The 25,381-nt window shown below is 35.1% G+C and overlaps 1 protein-coding gene across 8 annotated transcripts in view; it reads right to left on the bottom strand.

The window, feature by feature from the left end:
- Nucleotides 1–25,381, bottom strand: part of WRN (WRN RecQ like helicase) — a 148,380-nt gene that overhangs the window by 20,766 nt on the left and 102,233 nt on the right. For 7 of the 8 annotated variants that reach the window (XM_019921475.3, XM_033848716.2, XM_073798581.1 and 4 more), the window contains 9 exons: nucleotides 20,580–20,721; nucleotides 12,598–12,768; nucleotides 12,424–12,521; nucleotides 11,345–11,414; nucleotides 10,442–10,518; nucleotides 4,577–4,652; nucleotides 4,236–4,348; nucleotides 2,419–2,533; nucleotides 1,350–1,481 (listed from right to left, as the gene is read on the bottom strand). In XM_019921475.3, the coding sequence (XP_019777034.1) occupies nucleotides 1,350–1,481; nucleotides 2,419–2,533; nucleotides 4,236–4,348; nucleotides 4,577–4,652; nucleotides 10,442–10,518; nucleotides 11,345–11,414; nucleotides 12,424–12,521; nucleotides 12,598–12,768; nucleotides 20,580–20,721 (994 nt within the window). The remainder of the gene's footprint in view (nucleotides 1–1,349; nucleotides 1,482–2,418; nucleotides 2,534–4,235; nucleotides 4,349–4,576; nucleotides 4,653–10,441; nucleotides 10,519–11,344; nucleotides 11,415–12,423; nucleotides 12,522–12,597; nucleotides 12,769–20,579; nucleotides 20,722–25,381) is intronic. The other variant, XM_033848715.2, reaches the window with a different exon arrangement.

The raw sequence follows: 25,381 nt of genomic DNA, 5'->3' as shown, positions 1-25,381 counted from the left end.
CACAATAATATACAACCAAATAATAGCAAAAGACACAAATGAAGATATACCACTCCTCACATTTTTAACCATGAATATGTAATATAATATATGAAACTTCATATCCTGGCTAAGTATGAGAATATAATTTATTTTAAAAATTTGGAGGCTATTCCATATTTTCTTAGTAATTATATACAGTTATACCATACATATTTGGTCAAATTGTGTTTATACAAGCATGTTTTACATGTACATGTAAGTTACTGTTTAAATAAGAGAATGAACTTAAAATTCCTATTTATCATGTAATATGTTTCAAAAATAGTTCAATGGAATTATCTGGTTCTTTGTGTAATGGCTTTTGTACTTTTAATTAAGGAGTTTGGCTATGTAAGTAGAACATATATTAAGTGACTACAATAAGCTATGGACTGTTTATTCTTATTTATATTGGATATTAACCAGAATAGAAAGTGTGTAACACAGCCTAGTGGATGGAGACACAGAGAACAGGAAAAGCAGGCCCTGGACCATACAGCCTAATCTAAACCAATTTAACATCAGAGAGGACAGGAATGCAAATTAGTGAAACTTAGCTGGAAGCCTCATTCTGTCCCTATTCCACTAAGATATCCTCTTCATTTTGTATATTTAAAAACTCTCAACAGCCTTAAGGACTTATGCCAAAACAATGAAGAAACATTAAGCATGGCCATTTTTCACAGTAATCAGATTTTTTTCAAAGAGCATCAAGCAGACATGGTTAAAAAAGAAACAGAACATTACACTAGAGGAGATAGAGTGAAAAGCAAGTTTGTTATTTTTTTTTAACTTATTTCTAGCTTCTTCGACATCCTTCAGAGATATTCTATGCATTTTTGTATACATACCCAAGGATATGTGAATATATAAGCATGCAAATACATATACATAAACATTTATGTATGTTTTTCACAGTGCTATGCATCTTCCTTTTTTTACTTAACAATGTATCTTGGAGATTATCTCTTATCAGTACATACAGTAATAGTTTTTTAACTATTAATCCCATTAAAAAAAATGGAGTCTTAAAATATGGCTGCTCCAATATCCCTAAGCTATAAATGCGTTTATCAGTACCTCTGATACAACCTCTATAAGATAATCATGGTCAAACTATACTTGCTGTTTTTACTTAATTAACAGAAAAGGGCTTAGCAGAAAAAGCAAATGACATTCTGTTCTAAAATTAATTATAAAATGAAACCACATAAAATATTGTAGGATTAGAAGAAATTTATCCCAAGTCTCAACTTTGATATTGAAAAGCTGATAAAACACGTTTAGATAAACTTAAAAATTCCCTCTAACTTGAAAGTAACACTTACCAAACACATTTTCTTTTCTTGGAATAAAGAATATGTGATGGCTGCAGACTGTGAAAGTGAGCTTGCTTTATTTTTCACCACCAGACTTTTCTTCTGTTCTTCTTGTGGTTTTGTACTTGAAAAGAGGTCTGTCTACAAAATTTTAAATGTAGCACAAATGATCAAAAATAATATCAATATAATGATTGACAGAATATCAACATGATCATTAGCTATTAGCGAAAAAAATAACACAAATAAAACCTCTAAGGAACAGCTCCAAATTCCCTTTTTATGAGGAGCTCAAAAAGTTTTTTTTATTTTTTACATATTGATTTTAAAAGGTAAAATAAGGCTAGAGGGAATAAGTTTTGAATAAAATATTTGTAATTACAAACATGGTTTTAAAACTAGAAATTCCTAGTCTTCCCTTTAAGCCAATAAGAGGGACTAAAAATGAACTATAATGTGGACCACTCTGCCTCTAAATTAGTCCCCTAATCCCCCAGAAGTGAATAGTGAATGAATGAATGAAGCTTTAATTTCTATCTACATTTGAAAGTAAAATAATTTCTTAGTCTAAAATACAGTACTTATTCAGATTTAAAAACGAAACCTCTCAACAAAATAAACCGACATAAGCAGCTTTGACAACTATTACTTCAGAATCATCTTAAAAATTAGGTAACTAGTGGTTATCAGTGGGGAGAGAGGTGGAGGAAGGGGCAAGATAGGGGAAGGGAGTTAAGAGGTACAAACTACTGGGTATAAAACAAATAAGTTACAAGGATGTAATGTACAGCACAGGGCATATAGCCAATATTTTATAATAACTTTAGAGTATAATATATAAAAATATTGAATCACTATGTTGTACATCTGAAACTAATATAATATTGTAAGTCAACTATACTTCAATTAAAAAAAATAGGTAACTAACATGTTTTTATAACTGATTTACTACAGAAACTATCTGATTCATTTTCTAAGTGTCCAGCATAGAAATGAAAAATGCTGCTTTTGAAGGGTGTTTTGTAATTGTCAAAAAAAGTTTATTCTCTCAGAGCTCCTGCAAACCATAGTATTTTACCTGAAGACTATTTATTTGACAGAAATGTTTGATGACTTCCAACAGAGGGGCCAACATTGTAGCTTTGCCTTCAGAAACACCATCGATCCTTTTCACATTTTCAACTGTAGTAGGTCTGTCGTTTAAAAAAATTAAAGTCAAGAAACCACTGAAACGTTACCACTCCAGCAACACAGCTAATAGATATTTAGCTTCAATACTGACACTCAATAAACATGGATTTTTTTCCAGCAACCAAAAACAATGTATAAAACAAGTAATTGTGTTTTATGATTCTTAGAGGACAACTAAGAGGCTAAGAAACTCAGAAGAAAATCTTTCATTATTTACAAAGTTTTTACCTGTAACAATAAACTAGCTAACTAACTACTTCAGGCTTTTAATAGTTCTTATTGTATCCAATATGAAGAGAATGTCTGATGTCTTCTTTCTAAAAATCTGCCAATCTAATGATTACTCCTTTTCCTTTAAATATCTTCACTGAATATTAAAATGTGGTCTTTGGATATTTATTTTTAATGAAATAATTATTATAAGGTATAGGCACTATGTAACATTATTAGAAAATTCTTCTCTAAAGTAACATCTCTTGAATGAAATTTAGCAACAGAAACAATTTTTGAAAAGGAAGTATACAAGATGAGTACAATTACCAAGCAAAAATTCTTTGGAAATAATTTCCTCTAAATATTTATTGACCACCTAGTGATTATTAGGCATTGTGCTAGGTACTTTGGAAAACACAAAAAGATGAGGAATATAACATCTTCATCACAGAGTTTAAAATCTAGAAGACACATATACATGAATACCAATAATAACAAAAAAATAAAGCATTATGTAATAAGTGCCATAGAATCATCTTTTAAATTTACATTTAAAAGTCCTTTATGAATTCCACAGAGGAATCACTTTGCTGATAAGAACATGGAAGGCTTCATGGAGCAAATAACAATAAAGCCAGATCTTAAAGGATTTCCTAATAGGAGTTTTGGGAAATCAAGGAAACTACAAGTCAGAAGCAACATTGTAAATAAGTATATCGAAGTTGAAAAGGAGACAAACAAATGGTAAACAATCTAGGTAAGATTAAGCATTAAAATTCTGTGACTCAGATAGAAAAGAAGGTTTAAGTCCATAAATGGAAGGCCTTGAATTGTGGGCTAAATAAGTTAAGACAGTGGGAAACTAGTTAAGCAGAAGTACAACATGATAAAGATTAATTTGGTATTCATATATCAGAGGTATTTGGTATTCATATATCATATTCATATATCAGAGAGAGAGAGAGGCTGAAGAAAGAGTAACTAGTTAGAGGCTTTTGCAACAGTAAAAGGATAATGGTCTGAACTACCATGGTGTCACTAAAAAAAGAAAAGCATAGACAGACAAAGAAGAAACACTGAAATGAAAAAGTCTAAAAACTATATAATAAGAGAAAGATGGGAATATATGTTAGAAGAGTAACAGTAACATCAGAGGTATTAAACAGGCGTGACTAGGAACATGATAGTATGACTAACAAAAATAAGGAATGCAGAAGGAAGAGTTTTGGCATTTGCATGAAATGCATGTACGGAGGGTTGGTGGGTAGTGAGTTAGATTTTATATACACTGGATCTGATTGCTGAAAACAGTTGGTTTCATGTGGGACTAAAGCTCAGTGAAGAAACAGACCATTGGCAGCAACATGGGAGATTTAGGAACCACCTCTTGGATGTGACTGCTGGAGCCATAGTCGTATTATTGCTAAATGATGTATTTTACAAATCTATTATGTTAGAAGAAAATAAGTTAGAAATATGCAAATAGTTTACCTCATTTGGGCCATATCCACCAGTATCTTATTTGTTGCCAGAATAGCTGGAGGAACATTCATTTTATTGGCATGTTTCTGCCTAGCTTCCACCAATTTGCCATATAATGTAGTCTGAACGAAAAGCAAAGAAACAACATTTGTTTAAATGTACTTAGAAAAATCCAGCCCTTTATTTTTAGAGCTTCAGATATTACATTTCCCCCTTAGGATGAAAAATGAACTGTATCTTAGACTCTTAGCTAAAGAACAATTTTTTAAATACTAGCAAGAGAATTTTAAGCATGCATAGACTCATAACTATCTTCTCAAAAACGAACTGCCGTTTTACAAAAGCCATACCTGAGTCTCCTGCTTTTTGGCTGAAATAACAGGTTCTGAGGACTTGTAATATTTTCCTGGTGATGGCACCATGATGCTAAAACATTTAAAAGAAAAGAAATAATAAAAGCTTTTCTTTCTCCAAGTTCACTTTTTATTTTGCCTCCAGAATGAGAATATCTTTCCAAATCAATATTAACATTTATTTGTCACAATACCAGTAAGGCAACTATTACTTAAATGACAGCCTAGATTTTAAACATTTTGTATCAAATACATTCATTATAGAGGTAAAGTTAAAACTATGATTTGAGTCAATCACAAAATTGGTGCAATTAAGAACAGCATTTGCCTCCTCCTCCTCAATCAAATACTTTGAAAGAAAATACTCCTTATCTATACCAAAGTAAAATTTTTTCTAACCAAGAATGATACAATCTATAATTCTTCTCGTGATAGCACTATTTTTTGGCTGTTGAAGAACATTAGCATGGAATTAATCAAATTATTCACATTTTTCTTCAGAATCAAACTAAAAAAAAATAAGCCAAAAGGAGTAATTTTGCCTTTGACGCCTCGAAAGAAGAATTTAAAACACCCAATTAGTAATTAACATGGTATGAAAGGCGCAAGACAGCAAACTAGACAGAAAACCAGGTTTTACAAGAGGCAACTTCACGGATAAATTAATTATAAAGAGGAAAAGTTACAAAAATGAAATTGTATAGAATAGCCTATGTAAAAGGTGTCAAATTTAAATAAATTTCTGCTTTTGGGGGGGAAAGAGAAGAACATGTTTGATATTTAAGAAATGTTTATAAATTTCCCTGTTTCAAGAATTAAAAATTTACAGTGTAAAGTAAGACTTCATTTTTACAATTATCAGATTTTATCACTAGAATAAAGAGATTTGAACATGAGGAAAGAAAACTCCAGTTCAAAGAATTAGTCATAGCAGGTGACTCAAGACAACTATAAATTTGTTTTAAATAATAAGATATTTACCTTTATCTTAGTATTTATGGAAATCTTTATACTAATGGACTATTTGCAAATTGGTATGTTAAATTATTTCACAAAAAATTTTATTATCATATATACTGGCAAAATTCTGTGTAACATATCCCTGAAGCAGAAAAATATGTGGAAAATGTTTGCTAGAAAATGTTTTGCCTATGAATGCTATTACAAGTGCACAGAAGAAAAGTACAAAATATATAATAAGGGACTTCCTGGTGGTGCAGTGGTTAAGAATCTGCCTGCCAATGCAGGGGACACGGGTTCGAGCCCTGGTTCGGGAAGATCCCACATGCCGCGAAGCAACTAAGCCCCTGCGCCACAACTACTGAGCCTGTGCTCTAGAGCCCATGAGCCACAACTACTGAGCCCACGTGCCACAACTACTGAAGCCCACTCGCCTAGAGCCCGTGCTCTGCAACAAGAGAAGCCACCGCAATGAGAAGCCCATGCACCGCAATGAAGGGTAGCCCCTGCTCGCCGCAACTAGAGAAAGCCCATGTGCAGCAATGAAGACCCAATGCAGCCAAAAATAAATAAGAATAAATAAATTTATTTTAATAAAAAGGAATCTCAGTAAGTCTGGAATAAATTATGATAGAAAAATCATGAAAATCTTTAAAAAAACCCCAAAATATATAATGAATATCATTGAAGAGATAAGTGGAAATCTTGTAACCATGAATCAAGAAAAGATTGCTATACATGATTAAAGAAAGAGAATAAGAACAAATAGTTCTTAGAAATTAAAAATTTGATATCTAAAATTAAAATGTCAACAGATGGGAGGGGATATAAAGTCAAGGAACTCTCCAAGAGAGTAAACAAATAAAAACAGATGGAAAATAGGAGAAAATAAAAATTAATAATAGCTTACTCAGCCATTAAAAACAACAAAATAATGCCATTTGCAGCAACATGGATGGACCTGGAAATTTTCACACTAAGTGAAGTAAGTCAGACAGAGAAAGACCAATAGCATTATGATATCGCTTATAAGTGGAATCTAAAAAAAAAAAGTGATACAAATGAACATGTTTACAAAACAGAAACAGACTCACAGACTTAGAGAATGAATTTATGGTTACCAGGGAGGAAGGGTTGGGGAGAGGGGTAGATTCAGAATTTGGGACTGACATGTACACACTGCTATATTTTAAAAAGATAACCAACGAGGACCTACTATAAAAAAAAATTAGTAATTGGAACACTAAATAAGTAAAGAAAATAAAAAAGAGAATTATTAACATCAAGGAAAATTAAGAGTGGTGACCATAATAACACAGATTGCCTTAGTGTTATATAATATTTGAGTAGATACAATAATGTAAAAACAAATTATTAATTTGACCAAAAACTGAAATATAATTTTGTTCTAAGGAAGGCGGGGGTGACATTGATGGAGAAGAAATGAAGGGAAGGGGATATGGGAGACAAGCCCTAATTTACCATTATAGGATATCAACAGAAAATTTCTAAAACCGGTAAGTCAAAAAAATAGTAATCTAAGCATGTCACTTAGAAATACGGAGGCAACCTCATACCTGTCAGAATGGCTACCATCAAAGAGTCTACAAATAACAAATGCTGGAGAGGGTGTGGAGAAAAGGGAAGCCTCCTACACTGTTGGTGGGAATGTAAATTGAGGCAACCACCATGGACAACAGTATGGAGGTTCCTCAAAAAACTAAAAATAGAGCTACCATACGATCCAGCAATCCACTCCTAGGTACACAGCCAGAAAAAACAAAAACACTAATACAAAAAGATACATGCACCTCAATGTTCACTATTTACAACAGTCAAGATATGGAAGCAACCCAAATGCCCATCAACAGACAAATGGATAAAAAAGATATGGTGTAGATACATACCATGGAATATTACTCAGCCATAAAAAAGAATGAAATTCTGCTATTTACAACAACATGGATGGACCTACAGAATACTATGCGTAGTGAAATAAGTCAGGAAGAGAAAGGTAAATACTGTATGATATCACTTGTATATGGAATCTAAAAAATAATACAAATGAATGTATATGCAAAACTCACAGGTTTTGCACCAAAGGGAAGAGGGAAGAGGGGAGGGGCTAATTAGGGGTATGGGATTGAAAGATACAAACTACTATATATAAAATATATAAGCAACAAGGGTGTATTTTATAGTACAAGGAATTGCAGCCATTATCTTGTAATAACTTTTAACGGAGTATAATCTGTAAGAATACTGAATCACCTGAAACTATATTGTAAATCAACTATACTTCAATTTTAAAAAAAAGGAAAGATGAGGTATTGTCAACAATAGCCCTCTTTCTTAGCCTTTTCCCCACTTTTTTTCAGCCTTTCAAGGAGAAATGTACAATAAATATTAATAAAATATATGCCGAAAAGGTGTTTGTTTTTTTGGCCGCACTGCACAGCAGGTGGGATCTTAGCTCCCCCCAGACCAGGGATCGAACCCACGCCTGCTGCATTGGAAGCGCAGAGTCTTAACCACTGGACTGCCAGGGAAGTCCCAAAAAGGTGTTTTTAAAAAAAGAAATGTGGAGGCCAATACCATAGAAACTGGTCAGAAGATCTGAGGGTGATTGCTTCTATAGAACACAACAAAATGGGTTTGAGAAGGGTGTGAACTGGTGTGCTTTGTTATATGCCTTTAAGTCTCAACTGACTTTTAAAAACATTCACATGTATTATTTTGATGAAAATTCAAATGAAATTTAAAATAATAGTTATGGATATGTAAGCATCCTTTTCACTTCTGTACACTAAGCCCATATATTAAAATTAACTTCTGGACCACTCGACAGTTGTCTCAAACTTAGTATGTCTATCACTAAACTAATTTAACCTCATCCCTAAACATGCAGCCCTTCAAACCTGTCTTCCTCTTACATAGCCCAGTGAAGGAAATGGCAGCACTCACCCACCATCAAAGACAAAAACCCAAGCTTCACAGTCAAGTTCTCCATCTTCCTTAACCTGCCTATCTTTTCAATCACCGAGTCCTAGCAATTCCATCTCCTAAATATCTTACAAATCTCTCTCTCCCCACCCACTGCCACTTCCCTTGACTAATCTACCATAGCCTCTTGCAAACAACACAACAACAGCCTCCCTATTTGTGTCTCTACAACTATGATCCCCCTGCAGTCCATTCCCTCCACAGACAGAGTCATCTACCACGGGTCGGCATGCTAGGGATGCACAGGCCAAACCTGTCTGTTCTGGTAAGGCTTGTAGTTAAGAATGGCTTCTTCTACATTTTTTAATAGTTAAAAAAATCAAGAGGAAAACATTTTGTGGCATGTGAAAATTATATGAAAATCAAATTTCAGTGTCCCTAAATAAAGTTTTATTGGAACACAGCCATACTCATTCATTTACATATCATCCATGGCTGCTTTGAGGCCACAACGGCAAAGCTGTGTAGTTGAGACGGAGACCACATGGCCCTCAAAGCCTAAATTATTTCCTATCTGATCCTTCATGTTTGTCAACCCCTGTTCTCAACCATAAATTTGATCATGTCACTGTTCTGCCTAAAACCTTTCCTTAGTGCCCAACTGCTTTTATGATCAAATCGAGTGCTTGAAAGGAACTGGATATTTGAGACCCTGTTCAACTCTCCAGTCTTAAATTTTCCCACTCCCTTGCTTCCCTCTATCAGGGAATTGCTAGCAAACTGCTGAACCCCTCAATCATGTCATACCCTCTCTTGCTTTCAGGTTTTAGTACGTGGACCATTCCTCTGCTTAGAAAACATCCCTTCACTTCACCCAACTGCTACTTAAGCCTCAAGTGTCACTTCCAAAGTTTTTCCAAAGTGTTACAACCCTGGATTGTAATTTTCTATTCCCTTACGTGTATATCCCACTAGAATATAAACTCTGGGAGGGCCAGTGACTATGTCTCTATTATTCCAGTGCCTAGAATAGTACATGGCACAAAGAAGATGCCACAGGGAATGTTTAAATGAAGAAATGCTTCAGCGTATTGAACAGGTATATTGTTTTGCACACTCCTTAAACCTTTTGTTTACATTAAACACAGTATATATATCCAAACAAAAAGAAATTATTTGGGGTGGAAGACTGGTATTATGGTAAATGTTTCTATCAGATCCAAAGTAGTATTACCTATCTAAGTGAGCAAACCGTTAAAGAACAAACCATTTTCTTTCACCTGCTATGTATGTAAGTGTAGTCCACTTAATCTGTGCATATGTCCTAACAAGTTCTTTAAGTTCTCCATTTTCAGACCTTCTGTAATTCTGTACATTCTCTACACTTTTAAGTCAGAAAGTCATTAAGCTTGAAAGCACAATAGGTGCATTACCTTTATTCTCTACCAACCCCAATATCTACCATTTTATGTTCCCATAAGATCTTTTTTTTTAAATGGAGTGGGAATATATATATTTCATACAAATATTATATAATAATAGTGTTTAGATGCTAGAGGTTGACAAATATTGTTCTGAAAGTCAGCTCTGTTATTAGATGGATGCTCCTAACAAGTTAGTTAATTTCTTAACCTTTAGTCTCTTCAACTGTAAAATGGGGATAAATAATAGTAGCTAACTCATAGGTTACTGTAAGAATTAAATGAGATATTACTTATAAAATGCTTAGCATTTAGCACAGTCTGGCAAATAATAATGTCCAGAAGTGTCAGCTATTAAATTAATATTAAAACTATCATTTTATAAGTCTGCTTTAATAATTATAATACTAGAGGCTTATGTTTTAACTTCCTTCTGCCAATGAAATAGCCCAACATCTGACAGACCTTTCTCTCTAGGAAAGAATGAGAAAAAGTGCAAATAAAGTGAGCATAGAAAATAAAAATGTGAATTCTGTACCTTTTTTCAGGAATGTTACTCCCAGAAGAAATTTTATCACGTGCTTTGTAAGAATACATCTTATACAAGCTGGGCTGCTTTTAAACATATAAAGGTCCATTCAAAAAGAAAAAAGAGAGAAGTTTCAAAAAACTTTTTAAAATGAAGAAAATAAGATACAAAATATTACAATGATTTTTCCTTTTACTAACCAACTCATCAAATAAATCATCTGAAAATAAGCTCATGAATTATCAACTTCTAGGGCTCTAAAGGCAGTTAGAAATGCAATGTAATATCCCATTCCTCCCAAATCTATAGAGAATATATGATCAAAAGAATTCTTAGAGACATAGCAAGAGCCAAAGTCACAAAAATGATTCAATTACATTGTGTATACTTTAATAAAGCAGAGAAAGTTCACCAGAAAATTTAATTCAGCACATTTATCCATCACCCCATCACCCTAGTATCCTCATTAGTGGAAGTCAGCCTGTGGATAAGTATTTAATCTGTAATTACCTAAGATCCAAAACAAAGCAAGAAAAGGTGTGTATGTGTATGTGTCTATGTAATTGTAATGAGAACATTTAGGAATCAGGCTTATTTTTCCATCAACTAAAAGTATTATAATATCCAAAAAAAGATATTATAAGAAGTGTTATAATATCCAAGCCAAATGAGTTATAAAAGAGGCTTAAAAGAAAAAAAATAAGCATTACTTTCTCAGCTACTTCTGTTCTATTAACCCCAGAAATCATATATTGCATATTTTATTCTGTTCATATCATTTCTCTTTCCACATTTTATATCTTGTTATATATGGCATTTTCCTCTTTGAGTGGAAATAAAACAGAAAAATTTTAAACAGGAGTTGCATCAATAAAGAATGAAATAAGAACCATCTCTTTAATAAAAACAAACCTCTGAAGTTAATTCAATTGGTACTTGATTAGAGGAATGTTGCTCAGTGCCGGAAGATACAGCTTTAGCACTGAAAAATAATAAAATTAAATTATCTCAAATGTTAAAATGTAATTTTCTAATACATGAATCATCACACCTCCACTCTTAGAAAGGCAGATAAGGTTATATTACTCTTTTAGAACTGATGCTTTTTTAAATTGATTTTTCCCCTCCAAAGAGCTTAAGCTCTTCAAAGTCTAGATTTAAAACTCTTCAAAGTTTTTTAAGTTTAAAAGTAAAACTGATAATCTAAAGTACAACATAATGGTTATAGTCAATAATACTGTATTATAAACTTCAAAGTTGCTCAGAGACTAGATCTTATTTGTTCTCTACACAAAAAAGAAGTGCTATTCAAGTGATGTGATAAAAGTGTTATCTAACGCTATTGCCATAATCACAATGCAATATATAAATGTATCAAACCAACACTTGTACACTTCAAACTTACACAATGTTAAATGTCAATTATATTTCAATTTAAAAAAAAAAATTGAAAAATGATTGATAACATGTAAAGGTACTAAAAAGTAGGCAACATGTGTATTCCCTCCCTGTCCTCTATACATAAGAAGGAAATATGGTATATAGATTCTTCAACATTTACCTCAATGTTGCTTATTTTATTTATTTATTTATTTTAATTGAAGCATAGTCGATTTACAATATTGTATTAGTTTCAGGTGTACAGCAAAGTTACTTGGTTATACATATACGTATCTACATTCTTTTTTTTCCTGATTCTTTTCCAGTATAGTTTATTACAAGATACTGAATATAGTTCCCTGTGCTATACACTTCTTTAATCAACAGGAGCAGCTTTCTAAGTACTATAGTCATCTACTTCCTATTCACCAAGACAGTGTTCTATGATTTATCATTCTCCCTACTGACTCCCACACCAAATTGACTCAAAGAGGTATGCAAAAATGATTATCTTTACTCATTTTACTTTGTGTGGTACCTGTAAATTGGTACAAAATGAATCATTTAAATAACAGAAAACCCAGAAGTTAAAAAAAAACTGAAAAATGAACCTTGGTAGAAAAAACTCCTTTGGACACAATTCTTCATTAGCTTGAAGGATAAGGCTCTGAGGAGATTCTGTTTTGGCTTTAGCAAGCCAATTTCTACCCTATTGAACACAAGAAGAATCGTTTAATGCACAGTGAGAAAATTCAATCAAACAGGCAGACTTCTACATTGTTTACCTTTTCTGTAAGGATGCAAATCTTTACAAATTTGCTTTGCCCAGGAACTTCTACCAAGAATCCCTCAGTTATGAGCTGATGGGAAAAAACCTTCCACCAATTCTCTGTGTGATCCTTGCCAGTGCCAAAGAAATTGTGACTGCGATATTTATCTTCAAGACGCTGGGAATTCTGAAATTAGGCATAAAATCAATTTCTTAAAATGTTTATTTAATTAAACAGGAGATGTAAAACACGAAATCGTCTACTGATTCTTTGGCTTTAACACTAAATTTCAGCTTTAAAAACCTACGGAATTTTTATACCCCTCCTGCTTGCTCTGATTACTTAAGTCACAAATAAATACACTCAAAATAGTGTTCCTTTTCTGTTTTAAATAATGGCAGGAAATTTCATATATAAATCACATGCATTTCCCAATGCATAGGTTTGGATATATTTGGAATATTTAACCTTTGCTATTTAGACCTTTTATTAACATACTCACATTGTTTGAAAACGGTGATCATAAATCTACAGCTCAAGACTTGAAGCATGGGTGTTAAAGGCAGTGTGACCCATAGCTGGTAACCAGTGAGTGCAGTGCCAAGACTCAGGTTTCCACTGCGTTGTTGTCATTACTGTGCTTTTTGTCCGTGATGTTTCAGCAAAGTTTACTTAATCATTTCTGATTTAGCTGCTTCACTGAGATACATCAGAAAAAGCAGGTGCATGCTAGACAGTTGCTGCTTTTGAGATATTCTTCCCTAAGTGACCAGAGGATTCCGATCGGAGACTCTTCATAGCCATCAAGGTCTAGAAATATTGGGGAAGCTAGCCCATCATATGCAATTCTCTTGTCCTCTAATGGAAATGACTCCCTCCACCTTCACTCTCCACAGAGAACTTTTTCTATTCACTTGGCCCTCTGATTACCCCTTTTATAAAATTTTATTTATTTATTTATTTTTGGATGCATTGGGTCTTCGTTGCTGCCCACAGGCTTTCACTAGTTGCGGCGAGCGGGGGCTGCTCTTCGTTGCGGTGCACGGGCTTCTCATTGCGGTGGCTTCTCTTGTTGTGGAGCACAGGCTCTAGGCACACGGGCTTCAGTAGCTGTGGCACGCGGGCTCAGTAGTTGTGGCTCGTGGTCTCTAGAGCGTAGGCTCGGTAGTTGTGGCGCACGGGCTTAGCTGCTCTGAGGCATGTGGGATCTTCCCAGACCAGGGCTCGAACCCATGTCCCCTGCATTGGCAGGCAGATTCTTAACCACTGTGTCACCAGGGAAGTCCCTGATTACCTTCTTCATCCATCCTACACATCTAAATACTACTTTTAAATGTGTATGGTACTATATAAACATAGGGCTCTCTGGAGAATTGCTTCGATCTAATGTATTTGCGGTGAATACAGCAGATTGTAATTCGAGGGTCATTCTGCCCTTCCTCCACTGTGACTTCTACCACAGAATCTGGGAAGTTGCAAACACTATTTCTCAAACTTTCTTTCAACTAGGCTTCTGGATGTGATTTAAGTTCCACTAAACAAAGGTATTTTTGCATGACATCTACACGCAGGAAGTGAGGCAAAGGGGTCTACTTCGCTGTATTTGCAGGTATGCATGACTGTGGAGGGGTTTGCTTTTTATGAGAAAGTGTTAGCAAAGAACCTATCATACAGCTTCTAGCTTCCTAAGTAACAGGAGACATTCATTTTGTTGATACAGATTATAGAAGGCAGCTCCCAGATCAAGCAGAAGTAGAACCTTCCTGATTGTTACAGCTCCCTATTCAGCATAGCTTGGGGTCAGGCACTGACAGATAACTTCTTAACCACAGAAGAGGCAACTGCTTCCATGGAAGATTATTTTGCAGTATAATCTTATCAACAATACTCTAAGCCACTTAACACCCAGTAATAAATACCTTTCTGTTTAAATTCGCTAGACTGATCATGTGCTTCATAACAAATACTGTATTTTAGGTTATATTCATGTTTCAAAAACATTCACTCCTTGAGTATGTCAAGAAGTTCCTGTATTCTAAAATTTTCAATATGAAATGCAATCTAAAATTTGAGAAATAGGTACATCCTGTCACTCAACATTTTTATATTTCATCTATACTCTAATGATGGTTTAACAATCAGTGCATATTCAAATCCAGGGATCAAAATGGAAAGAATATACAGAATGAGTTCCAGCAGACATAACTCAAGCACTAGAAGCCTCACTATATTACAAATGTATTGGTTTTGTTCAACTGATGAAAACGTTACGGTTACAAGTTTATCATTTTGGAATGTTAAAAATGTGAATACAAGTGAAATAACCTAAGAAGACTGATCCCTCACATAAAGAAATCTAGGCTGAAATTAGATTAGATTAGGAAAGTTCCCATCAGAGACACATCAGTGCCCAGATACACTGAGCTTTTTTAAAACACAGGCTTCTTATAGGTTTAATTAACAGGGTCTGTAACGTGCATTCTAAAAATTGAAATTGAAATTGAATTTTGTATTAAAATAGCTAACTAATAAAGCTTTAGTATCATGGTGATTATATTTACAAAAATTGTACTAGAACAAGATTCAGAGAAACAGAAACACCCACGTACAACGTAGCACCTTTTTCCACAACAACCTCTACTACCTATACTAACTGACTTTGGTTTGATTTGTGTAGAATGTTTAAAATCAAACATCACAGAATTTCAGATCTGGAAGGAACATTGGAGCTCATTGATCTATCTAGTCATTTTTACTCAGATACAATCAGAGGCTCAAAGATGTTAAGTGGTAGCCTAAGGTCACAGAGGTAAGACTAGGACACAGTCCTCCAGACCACTACACCAGGGATATATATACACACAGACACACAGACACCAATATACATACATATACATATATACTGATTGTAGTTAGTGCAACTAGACCACCTGGGTTCAAGTCACAGCTCCAGTACTTACTAGCTTTTGAATTTTGGGCAAGTCAGTTACTTAACTTACCTGTGTTTCTATTTCCTCAGCTGCTATACAAGTATAATAATACTTCTTATCCTTTAACTTAGCCTGCCTTCCTTAACATAAAAGCAAAAGCCCTGACTCAGTATTAAGTCAGTTTTCCCAGAACATTTGTAATGGCATTCTACACCTGCTGGGGGCTTACCTTTATAGTAGGAGAATCTATTGCTTGCAAACTAATAACACCAAAGATATTAAGTTGCCTAACTAGTACTTATTAGCAATCTGGACACTAGAAATTATTCCTCTAGCCTTCCCTTTCGTAAGCAGAAAACAACCTGAAGTGAATGAACACATTTGCTGATATGAAGAAATGAGATGTTCTTCTAATTGGTAGGGGTAACTGTCCCTTCCCCTCATGATCAATAATCATTGTGAATACTGTGTACTGTGTGAATAAATTTACACTGTCATGTTTCCATGGCAATCACCATACATAAAACGAAATATTTCTGCTCTTCGACACAGATCATTTTGTTTTAAAGAAATCATATTCCCTTTTCAACGAGAAATCCAAATTTACCCAAGTAACATTTCTGAAAAAACAGAATAAGGATTTTCAACAACAAATGTCTTAAAAAAAAAAACAAAAACCACAGATGTCTAACAATTTCTTACTCTGAGCGAGGCATCTTCCATTAATTACTTATATGTTCTAGTTAACTTAATTTTCCAGGTTAACCCACTGACGAAGTAAAACTGCTAAGGATGAGGAAGCTGCCATAGCGGATATAGGGATTTGGGCACTGATTTCAAGGAGTGCACAATTATACATGCACATATCCCTTACCAATCATAAATCTTCACTCTAGTATCTCTAGATCATTCAACCTAAAAATACAAATTTAAAACTGCATGTGAACAGCATAATAAAACAGACACAGCAACAGAACGTTAGTTAGGAAAGCTGTCGCTCATCCTGCTTCTGGCACAAAGTAATGACCTGACATGACACAGGTCATTTAACTTTCTGGGACTTAGTATTCACCACTGTATAATAAGGTGGTAGAGTTAAATAATCTTTTTGCTCTAAGAGTCTCTACTTCTATGGGACAAAGTCTCAAAAATGGAAGTTATCAACCCACTCTTCTCCTTTAAAAAGCAGGCTGGAAAAATTAGGGTACCAAACAGATGCATCAGGGAATTTGGAAACCTATGAACAGATCGATGTGTGTTAGCATAAAGGGGGCCGACTGGCCAGAGCACAAGTCCCAAAGGATCACTTTCTAATAAAAGCCAAATCTTCCGCACCATTATCTGATAGAGAAAACAAACAAACTTGCCACTTCTCTAAATTAGCTTCTTTAAAAATGACGATTGCTTGTTGTGGTAGTTCTTTCCGCTGGGAATGCCACATTCCTCTCCACCTTCTTCCCTCGGGTTGGCTCTCAATGCCCAAATCTACTCTTATCATCCACAGAACAGAAAAGCGCCAGTGATACCATAACAAAGACTTCTCTAGTTTCACAGCCATTAACAAGCACTCTCTCTTCAGAACTTAAATAATACTTTATATCTATTCATATGTCCCCGATCTCTTTTTATGCTGCGATATACTTATTTATTCTCAAGTAACACACCTTCCATATTAGATGATGTCTCATCTAATTCCACTTTGAATTCCCCACAAAACAGAGTACAGTAGCTCACACAAAAATAGATGTTTTGGGAATTCCCTGGCAGTCCAGTGGTCAGGAGTCCATGCTTCCACTGCAAGGGGCACGGGTTTGATCCCTGGTTGGGGAACTAAGATCCCGCATGCCATGCAGCGCAGCGCAAAAAAAAAAAAAAAAAAAGTTTAACAACTAGCAGAAAAAAGTAGTTATAAACTCTTAAGAAGTTTTAGATTCCTGTGTTCTTAAAGTACAAAATAAGTCCATAGTTTCTGTCTACATTTTAACTAATTTTTTTTTCTTTTGCCTCTTTCCCAGTTCCTACAGGCCAAGGAAGTTCACAGCTGCCGCTTCAGGGCTTAAAAAGGTCATTTCTGGGACTGTTATTCTATGTGAACAATAAAGCCAAAATATAAAGTTACAATAATTATCTCTAGGAATATATTTCAACCTGATGAAATAGCTTGTCCGAAAAATTAAACAGATAACCCTCTCCTGTTAGAAAGTTTGAAAATTATAAAGGGTAATTAAAACTAACAATAGTTTCCCAATGGCTGCCTATAGTCAAAGCATCTTTTATCAAAAGTGTTCTCTAATTCTGGAGCACTTTGATAATATGATCAGGAAAGAGGTTTCACTTAATCTCCTGATTATGCAAATTAATGACTGTGTCTGTTTTCTAATCTGTAAAATTAAGATAACTGCATATCTTAATACTTAATTCACAAAGGTGTTTAAAGATTTTTATGTGGGGCTTCCCTGGTGGTGCAGTGGTTGAGAGTTCGCCTGCCGATGCAGGGGACACGGGTTCATGCCCCGGTCCGGGAAGATCCCGGGAGAGGCCACAACAGTGAGAGGCCCGCGTACTGCAAAAAAATAAAAAAAGATTTCTATGTGGTGAGCTATTTAGACCCCTAAAACAAAGTTCCTGAGGCAATATTTCTACTATTTAATTTCCAGCAAAACTTATGCTTTAAAAACAAAATTTTAAACTCCATTCACAAACACCTGAATGGCCTGAATAATCATTTATACTATTTTTATACTATTTTTAAACATCCTATGTAAGAGAGGAGAATCATGTGCTGCTGAAATATTTGTTTCATATGTACAAATATTATCTCTTTAAATGAACTCCAAGAGTTTCAAGTTTAAGATACTTAATCATCTTACAAATGAAAATTATCTGTAAAGATATTAATTTTTCCTAAATTAGTTAAGGTAGACGATTCACTAAATTCTCAAAGGAAATACAATTATAATTTAAAAAATGATATCCCAGTAGATACCAAGATCACTGAAATTGGGGGAAAAAAACTTGCCTTATTTTCACTGTATTTAATGTCTACAAATTTTCGTTAAGTGGCTTTTTTTTTTTTTTTTTTTTTTGCAGTACGCGGGCCGCTCACTGTTGTGGCCTCTCCCGCTGCGGAGCACAGGCTCCGAACGTGCAGGCTCAGCGGCCATGGCTCACAGGCTTCTCCGCAGCATGTGCGATCTTCCCCGACCGGGGCACAAACCTGTGTCCCCTGCACCGGCAGGCGGACTCTCAACCACTGCGCCACCAGGGAAGCCCGTTAAGTGGCTTTTTTAAAAAGTTTTACACCTTTATCTAGCAAGGGTAATATAAAATTTCACAAAGAATAAACTTCTTAATTTGCAGACTCCCAGAAGAGACTGTTGGTATAAGCAGTCTGACTTGGTTTTCAAATAATAGGTGAAATCTGATCCGTGTTGTGACCAGTTCAAGTTTGTCTAGGAGCCCACTTCCACTTATCTGTTGATACTGGATACTGCTGGATTACACCAAATTAAAACAAGGATAATTTTTATAAATTATACATTCAGCTGGGATACACAGGTTTTAAAGATGACAGAGACAAGAAATTTTCATAGATCTCAATTACATTAAATCTATCCCTTGCAACTTAAATTCTTTTTTAAAAAAAAATAGCACTCATATCAGCTAAATCAAGTTCCTTAGGCAACACTTCTACCGTTAAATTTCTAACCAAACTTGAGATTTAAGAACAAAATTTTAAACTCCATAATCTAAAAACATCAGTACCTGAAGTTAACATATTTTTAGCATTTCATTAGTATTTCACAACTGGCTAACTTAATAAGTCCCTTTCAAAACAAAACAAAAACTCAGAAAGTAAATATTTACACAAAGTATTTGAGAAGTTAAGAAATGAATGCTGACCTAAATTATTTTTAAAATTCTACATCCAGGGCTTCCTTGGTGGCGCAGTGGTTAAGAATCCGCCTGCCAATACAGGGGACACGGGTTCAAGTCCTGGTCCGGGAGGATCCCACATTAGTTGCTGTGGAGCAACTAAGCCTCTGAGCCACAACTGCTGAGCCTGCATCTAGAGCCCACGAGCCACAGCTACTGAAGCCAGGGCACCTGGAGCCCGTGCTCCGCAACAAGAGAAACCACCGCAATGAGAAACCTGCACACCACAACAAAGAGTAGCCCCCGCTCACCGCAACTAGAGAAAAGCCCACACACAGCAACAAAGACCCAACACAGCCAAAAATAAATAAGTAAAATAGATAAAGAAAGAAAGAAAACAAAACTTAAAAAAAAATTCTACAAAGTGAGAATTTTAATCTCCACTTTTATTATATTTTTAATAAATATATGTAGTTGCAAAGGATTCTATCTCCCATTTTTGGTTTATTCAACTAACGTCAATATATACTACTTAACTTTACAGACTTCTAAATCAGGAATAAAATCATATAAACAAAAGGACTACAGAAAAAGCTCTTTGGCTATAAGGGTCATGACCTACTCATATTTGTACCTGCAACTGTTAGCATAATGCTGGCACACTAATCACTCAAAAAATAAATAAATAAATAACAGAATTAACTATTCATTCGTGAAGAAAAAGAACTTTCTTAGAATTTTAAATACTTCTGATTAGAAATAAAATAGAAGGAAAGAAAAAATATAGTACCAAATATTATTATTGAACTTAGACATTTACAAATAATCACTGAAACTTAAATTTTGCTCAAAAAATTTACTACTTCACAGGGCACCAAGATACAAATTTGTTCTACCTGTCCCTTGACACAATGAAAGTAAACTTTTCTTAATTATCCTATAAAAGACCAGTCTAGGGATTCATCTAACTGCAATGTAATAAACTGAAACAGACAGCCTGGAAGCATTGCCTTAATGATACACACAGGTTTTGTCAAAGGTAATGAATGCAGTGCTTAAATGGAACTTAATATGACTCTCTGAGTTCTGATAACTAAAGTCAAAGCTATAATTGTAAAACAGCAAACCTCTGAAGAAAAGTGTAATAGGAGTAAAAGAAGAACTCTGAAGGTGACTCACAGACATACTTACAGATCCTCGGAGAAATAGAATTGGAACCCCAATTCCAAACTTTTCGCCTAAGATGGTCACGGCAGATAAGAGCTGGAATGCTTGTGGACCAAAGTCCTGTGACATGTCATCTGAGTCATCAATGGAAAAGCAGCGATCCAATCTAAATAAAAACAATATGTAAAGAAAGCTTAGCCAAGGCATGTACCTTTAGAAATAAAAAGATTTAGTGTAACAGTTAGCCCAGTAAAAAAATATCTCAAATGTGCCAACTGCTTCAGAAGCTAAAAATAAAGTTCAATACAGCTGAGAGCATGTAAAGTATGTAAAACATGAAATATAAACGATAATATAGCATCACAGGTATGTTATATTAATGGTTCTCGACACTAGTGCCCTAGGATCCAAGTTTCACAGGAGGTATCTTGGGCCATAGAAAGAAACAGGTTCAAGCAAGCAGAACGCAGGATTACAGCTCAAATAGCTCCACTTGATCTACTGTATAAATACTGGACTTTTGTGTTAGGTTTTGATGGAAGAAAAGGTTTATTGCCTACCCCCACCCCTGTCGCAAAACTTCTGAACTGAAAAAACACATCTCCTTTGCAAGAAGTTGTTAAAGTCATACTTTAAAATATGACCAAAGATTATAAGCTTTTCATGTAAGTCCATTTAGAAGTTAAATTCCTAAGCCATCCTTCAGGTATAAATTATCATTAACACAAATTAATGAAATTCTCATTTGTATTAATTCTCATTAATACAAATGAGAATTCTTTATGGCATGTTGAGAACAAAAGGACTCAGAAAAAATCAACTAATATAGTTCAACTACCTAATTCAGTTGCTTTCTTTATAATAAATATTTTTGAAATAGCAATAAGAATATAGTCAGTATTCTAGATATATTTTTAGGGAAAAAAAGGCTATGTTTAGGTTTATTCTCTATTTTAACTTCTTTAATAGGATACTTAGTTCATTAATTTTCTTTTCTAATACGAGTATTTAAAGCTATCAAATTCCCACCAAGTATCACCTATGCTGCAGCATACAAGTTTTAATGTATATTACTGTAATTATCACTAAGTTCTAAAAATGTGTTAATTTCCAGTTTGAGTTTTTTCCTTGATTGACGAGTTACTTTAGAGCATTATTTTAAATTTCCAAATGAATGAGAATTTCCCTTTTTATTCTCTTGTTTACTTCTAATTCTGTTGCATTCTGGCCAGATAATGTGGTGTGTTTGAAACCAATACACTGAAAACTTGAGACAGGTTACAGTCTAGTACAGAGGTCAGAAAACTCTTCCTATAAAGGGCCAGACAGTAAACAGCTTAGGCTTTGTGGGCCAGACAAGCTCTGTGTCACAACTACTTAGCTCAACTCTGCAAAAACAGCCATAGATAATATATAAACAAAAGGGCATGGCTGTATTACAAAAAAACTTTATTTACAAAAATAGGCAGTGAGTGGATTTGGTCCATGGGCCATAGTTTGCCACCCACTGCTTTAATATATAGTACATTTTAAAATTTTTATTTATTTATTTTTGGCTGTGTTGGGTCTTCATTGCTGTGCACGGGCTTTCTCCAGTTGTGGCGAGCAGGGGCTACTCTTCGTTGCGGTGCGCAGGCTTCTCATTGCAGTGGCTTCTCTTGTTGTGGAGCACGGGCTCTAGGCGCACGGGCTTCAGTAGTCGTGGCTCACGGGCTCAGTAGTGGTAGCTCACGGGCTCTTGAGCGCAGGCTCAGTAGTTGTGGCGCACGGACTTAGTTGCTCTGTGGCATGTGGGATCTTCCCGGACCAGGACTCGAACCCGTGTCCCCTGCATTGGCAGGAGGATTCTTAACCACTGCGCCACGAGGGAAGTCCCTATAGTTCATTTTTATAAATATGCCATCTATGTTTGAGAAGTATAGTCTCTAATTCCGCGCTTCCCAGCCCGTGTGCTACAAATGGATTATAGGTGTGCTGAAGGTTAATCCCTTGAGACCTTAGGGTTCTGAACAGAACCTAGACTCAATTAGCCATTAACTATGTGGGTCACGAAGTAAAAATGTTTGAGACACATTACTCTAATTGCTTGGTAAAGGCTTCTACATACTGCATGTCCAATAAATCAGACTTGTTACCATATTGACCAGATTTTCTACTGCTTCCTAATTTTTTGATTGCTTAACCTACCAATAACTAAAAATTATAATCAACCTCTCCTACTTTGATGGTGGAATTGTTGATTTCTTCCAGCTTTTCTGTCAGTCTGTGCTTTACATAGTTGTAGGGGTTTTTTTTAAGGTGCATAGAACAATTCTGTCCTCTTGGTGGAGGAACCATTTATCACTGCATAGAGACCATCTCCATCCCTAATAAAACTCCTTCTGTCTAACAGTATACAGCTACCACACCTAGTATATGGTTAGCTCAACTACATACACCATTTGTATTTTATTTTTTCAATTAATATACAGTTAAATTGATTGTATGTCTGTGTGTGTGTGTTAAGGTCTACAAATTTAAACACATTCATAGATTCTTCTAACCATCACCACAATCAGAACATGCAACAAATTCATCACTGCAAAATACTCCCTTATGCTATTCCTTTGTAATCACAACCTTGACCCCATCCCTCTAATCTCTGGCAACCACTAATCTTTTCTTCATCTCTACAGTGCAGTTTTATGTTTGAGAGAATATCACATAAATAGTAGAACTGGCATTATTTCTTCTTTTGGGGGGGGGCAGAATTTGCCACTGAAATCACTTGGGCTAGGGAATTTTATTTTTGGAAGTTTTTAACAAGGATCCAATTTCTTCAACAGTGGTAGGATTATTCAGGTTATGTACTTCATTGTGAGTGAGGGGTTTTTTTGTGTGTGTGTGTGTGTGTGTGTGTGTGAGTGAGTTTTATTAGTCTGAGGTTTTCAAGGAATTGGTCCATTTCACCTAAATTACTGAATGTATGTGCACTGAGTTATTCATAGTATTTCCTCATTATCCTTTTAATGTCTGTTGTGGCTAGAGTGAAATTCCCTCTCTCAGTTCTGATATTGGTAATCTGTGTCTCCTCGTCTTCTTTTTTTTTTTTCTTTTTAGAACTTTCTATCAGTTTTATTGACCTTTTCAAAGAATGAGCTTTTGAGTTCATTGGTTTTCTCCAATTGTTTTTGTTTTCTATTGATTTATGCTCTTATCTTTATTCTTTCCTTCCTTCTGCTTCCTTTTAGTTTTCTTTACCCCTATTTGCTAGTTTAAGGTGGAAGCTTAATTACTAATTTGAAACCCTTCTACTGTAAGTATTTAATGCTCTAATCTTCCCTGTCAGTATCACTTTAGCTGTACCCCATACATTTTGTATTTTCATTTCACTCAGTTCAAAATATTTTCTGATTTACCTTGAGACTTCCTCTTTGACTAATGGATTATTTAGTAGTGTGTTACTTAATTTCCAAGTGTTTGAGACTTTCCTGTTATCTTTCTGCTGCTGATTTCTAGTTTCATTCCATTTTATTTAGAAAATGTATTCTGTATAAATACAAATCTTTTAAATGTGTTAAGGTTTGTTTTATGATCCAGAATACAGTCTATTTTCATGAACATTCCATCTGCACCTGAAAAGAACGTGTATCTGCTGTTGTTAGGTGGAATGTTCTATAAAAGTCAATTAGACAGTCTGCTGACAGTCCTGTTCCATTTCTTCTATTTTCTTACTGATTTTCTGTCTACCAGCTCTATTAATTACTGAGAGATGCTGAAGTCACCAACTCTACTTACAGATTTCTCTATTTCTCCTTTCAATTCGGTCAGTTCTTTTCAAAGTATATACACATTTAGGATTAGGTGTTCTTGGATATAATGGTTATCTTTGTGTGTCAGCTTATGGTACCCAGTCATTTGGTCAAACACTAACCTAGATGTTGCTATAAAGGTATTTTGTAGATGGGATTAACATTTACAATCAGTTGACTTTAGGTAAAGGAGCTGACCCTTGATAATGTGAGTAGGTCTCATTCAATCAGATGAAGGCTTTAAAGAGCAAAGACTGAGGTTGGCTGGAGAACAAGGAATTGTGACTCAAAACTGTAATGTAGAAACCCTGCCCAACTTTCCAGCCTGCTAGGCTGCCTACAGATTTCAGACTTGCCAACCCCTACAACTGCATGAGCCAATACCTTAAAATTAACCTCTCTCTCCCTCTCTCATTATCTCTCTGTCTGTGTGTGTGCGTGTGCGTGTGTGTGTGTGTACACATATGTGCATGTATTGCTCTGGAGAACCCTGACTGATACATTGGTAAACTGACTCTTTTATCATCATGTAATGTCCTTCTTTATCCCTGCTAATATTCTTCCTCCAAAGTCTCCATTATCTGACATTAAAAGTAACAACTCCAGCTTTCTTTTGATTAATGTTTTCATGGTATACAGTTTTTATCTTTTTATTTTTAATCTACCTATATAATTATACCTATAGTGGATTTCTTGTGGACAGCATTTGGTTGGGTCATATTTTTAAACCAATTCTAACAACTTTTGCCTTTAAATGTTGTTTTGTTTTTTTTTTTTTTTTGCGGTACGCGGGCTTCTCACTGTTGTGGCCTCTCCCATTGTGGAGCACAGGCTCCGGACACACAGGCTCAGCGGCCATGGCTCACCGGCCCAGCCGCTCCACGGCATGTGGGATCTTCCCGAACCAGGGCACGAACCCGTGTCCCCTGCATCGGCAGGGTCCTCAACCACTGCGCCACCAGGGAAGTCCTAAATGGTATTTTTAGATCATTTACATTTAATATAACTATTGATATGTTTAGATTTAGGTCTACC

This window comes from Tursiops truncatus, chromosome 21, assembly GCF_011762595.2.
Source record: "Tursiops truncatus isolate mTurTru1 chromosome 21, mTurTru1.mat.Y, whole genome shotgun sequence".
Taxonomy (NCBI): domain Eukaryota; kingdom Metazoa; phylum Chordata; class Mammalia; order Artiodactyla; family Delphinidae; genus Tursiops; species Tursiops truncatus.
This window is presented reverse-complemented; position numbering and strand designations above follow the sequence as displayed.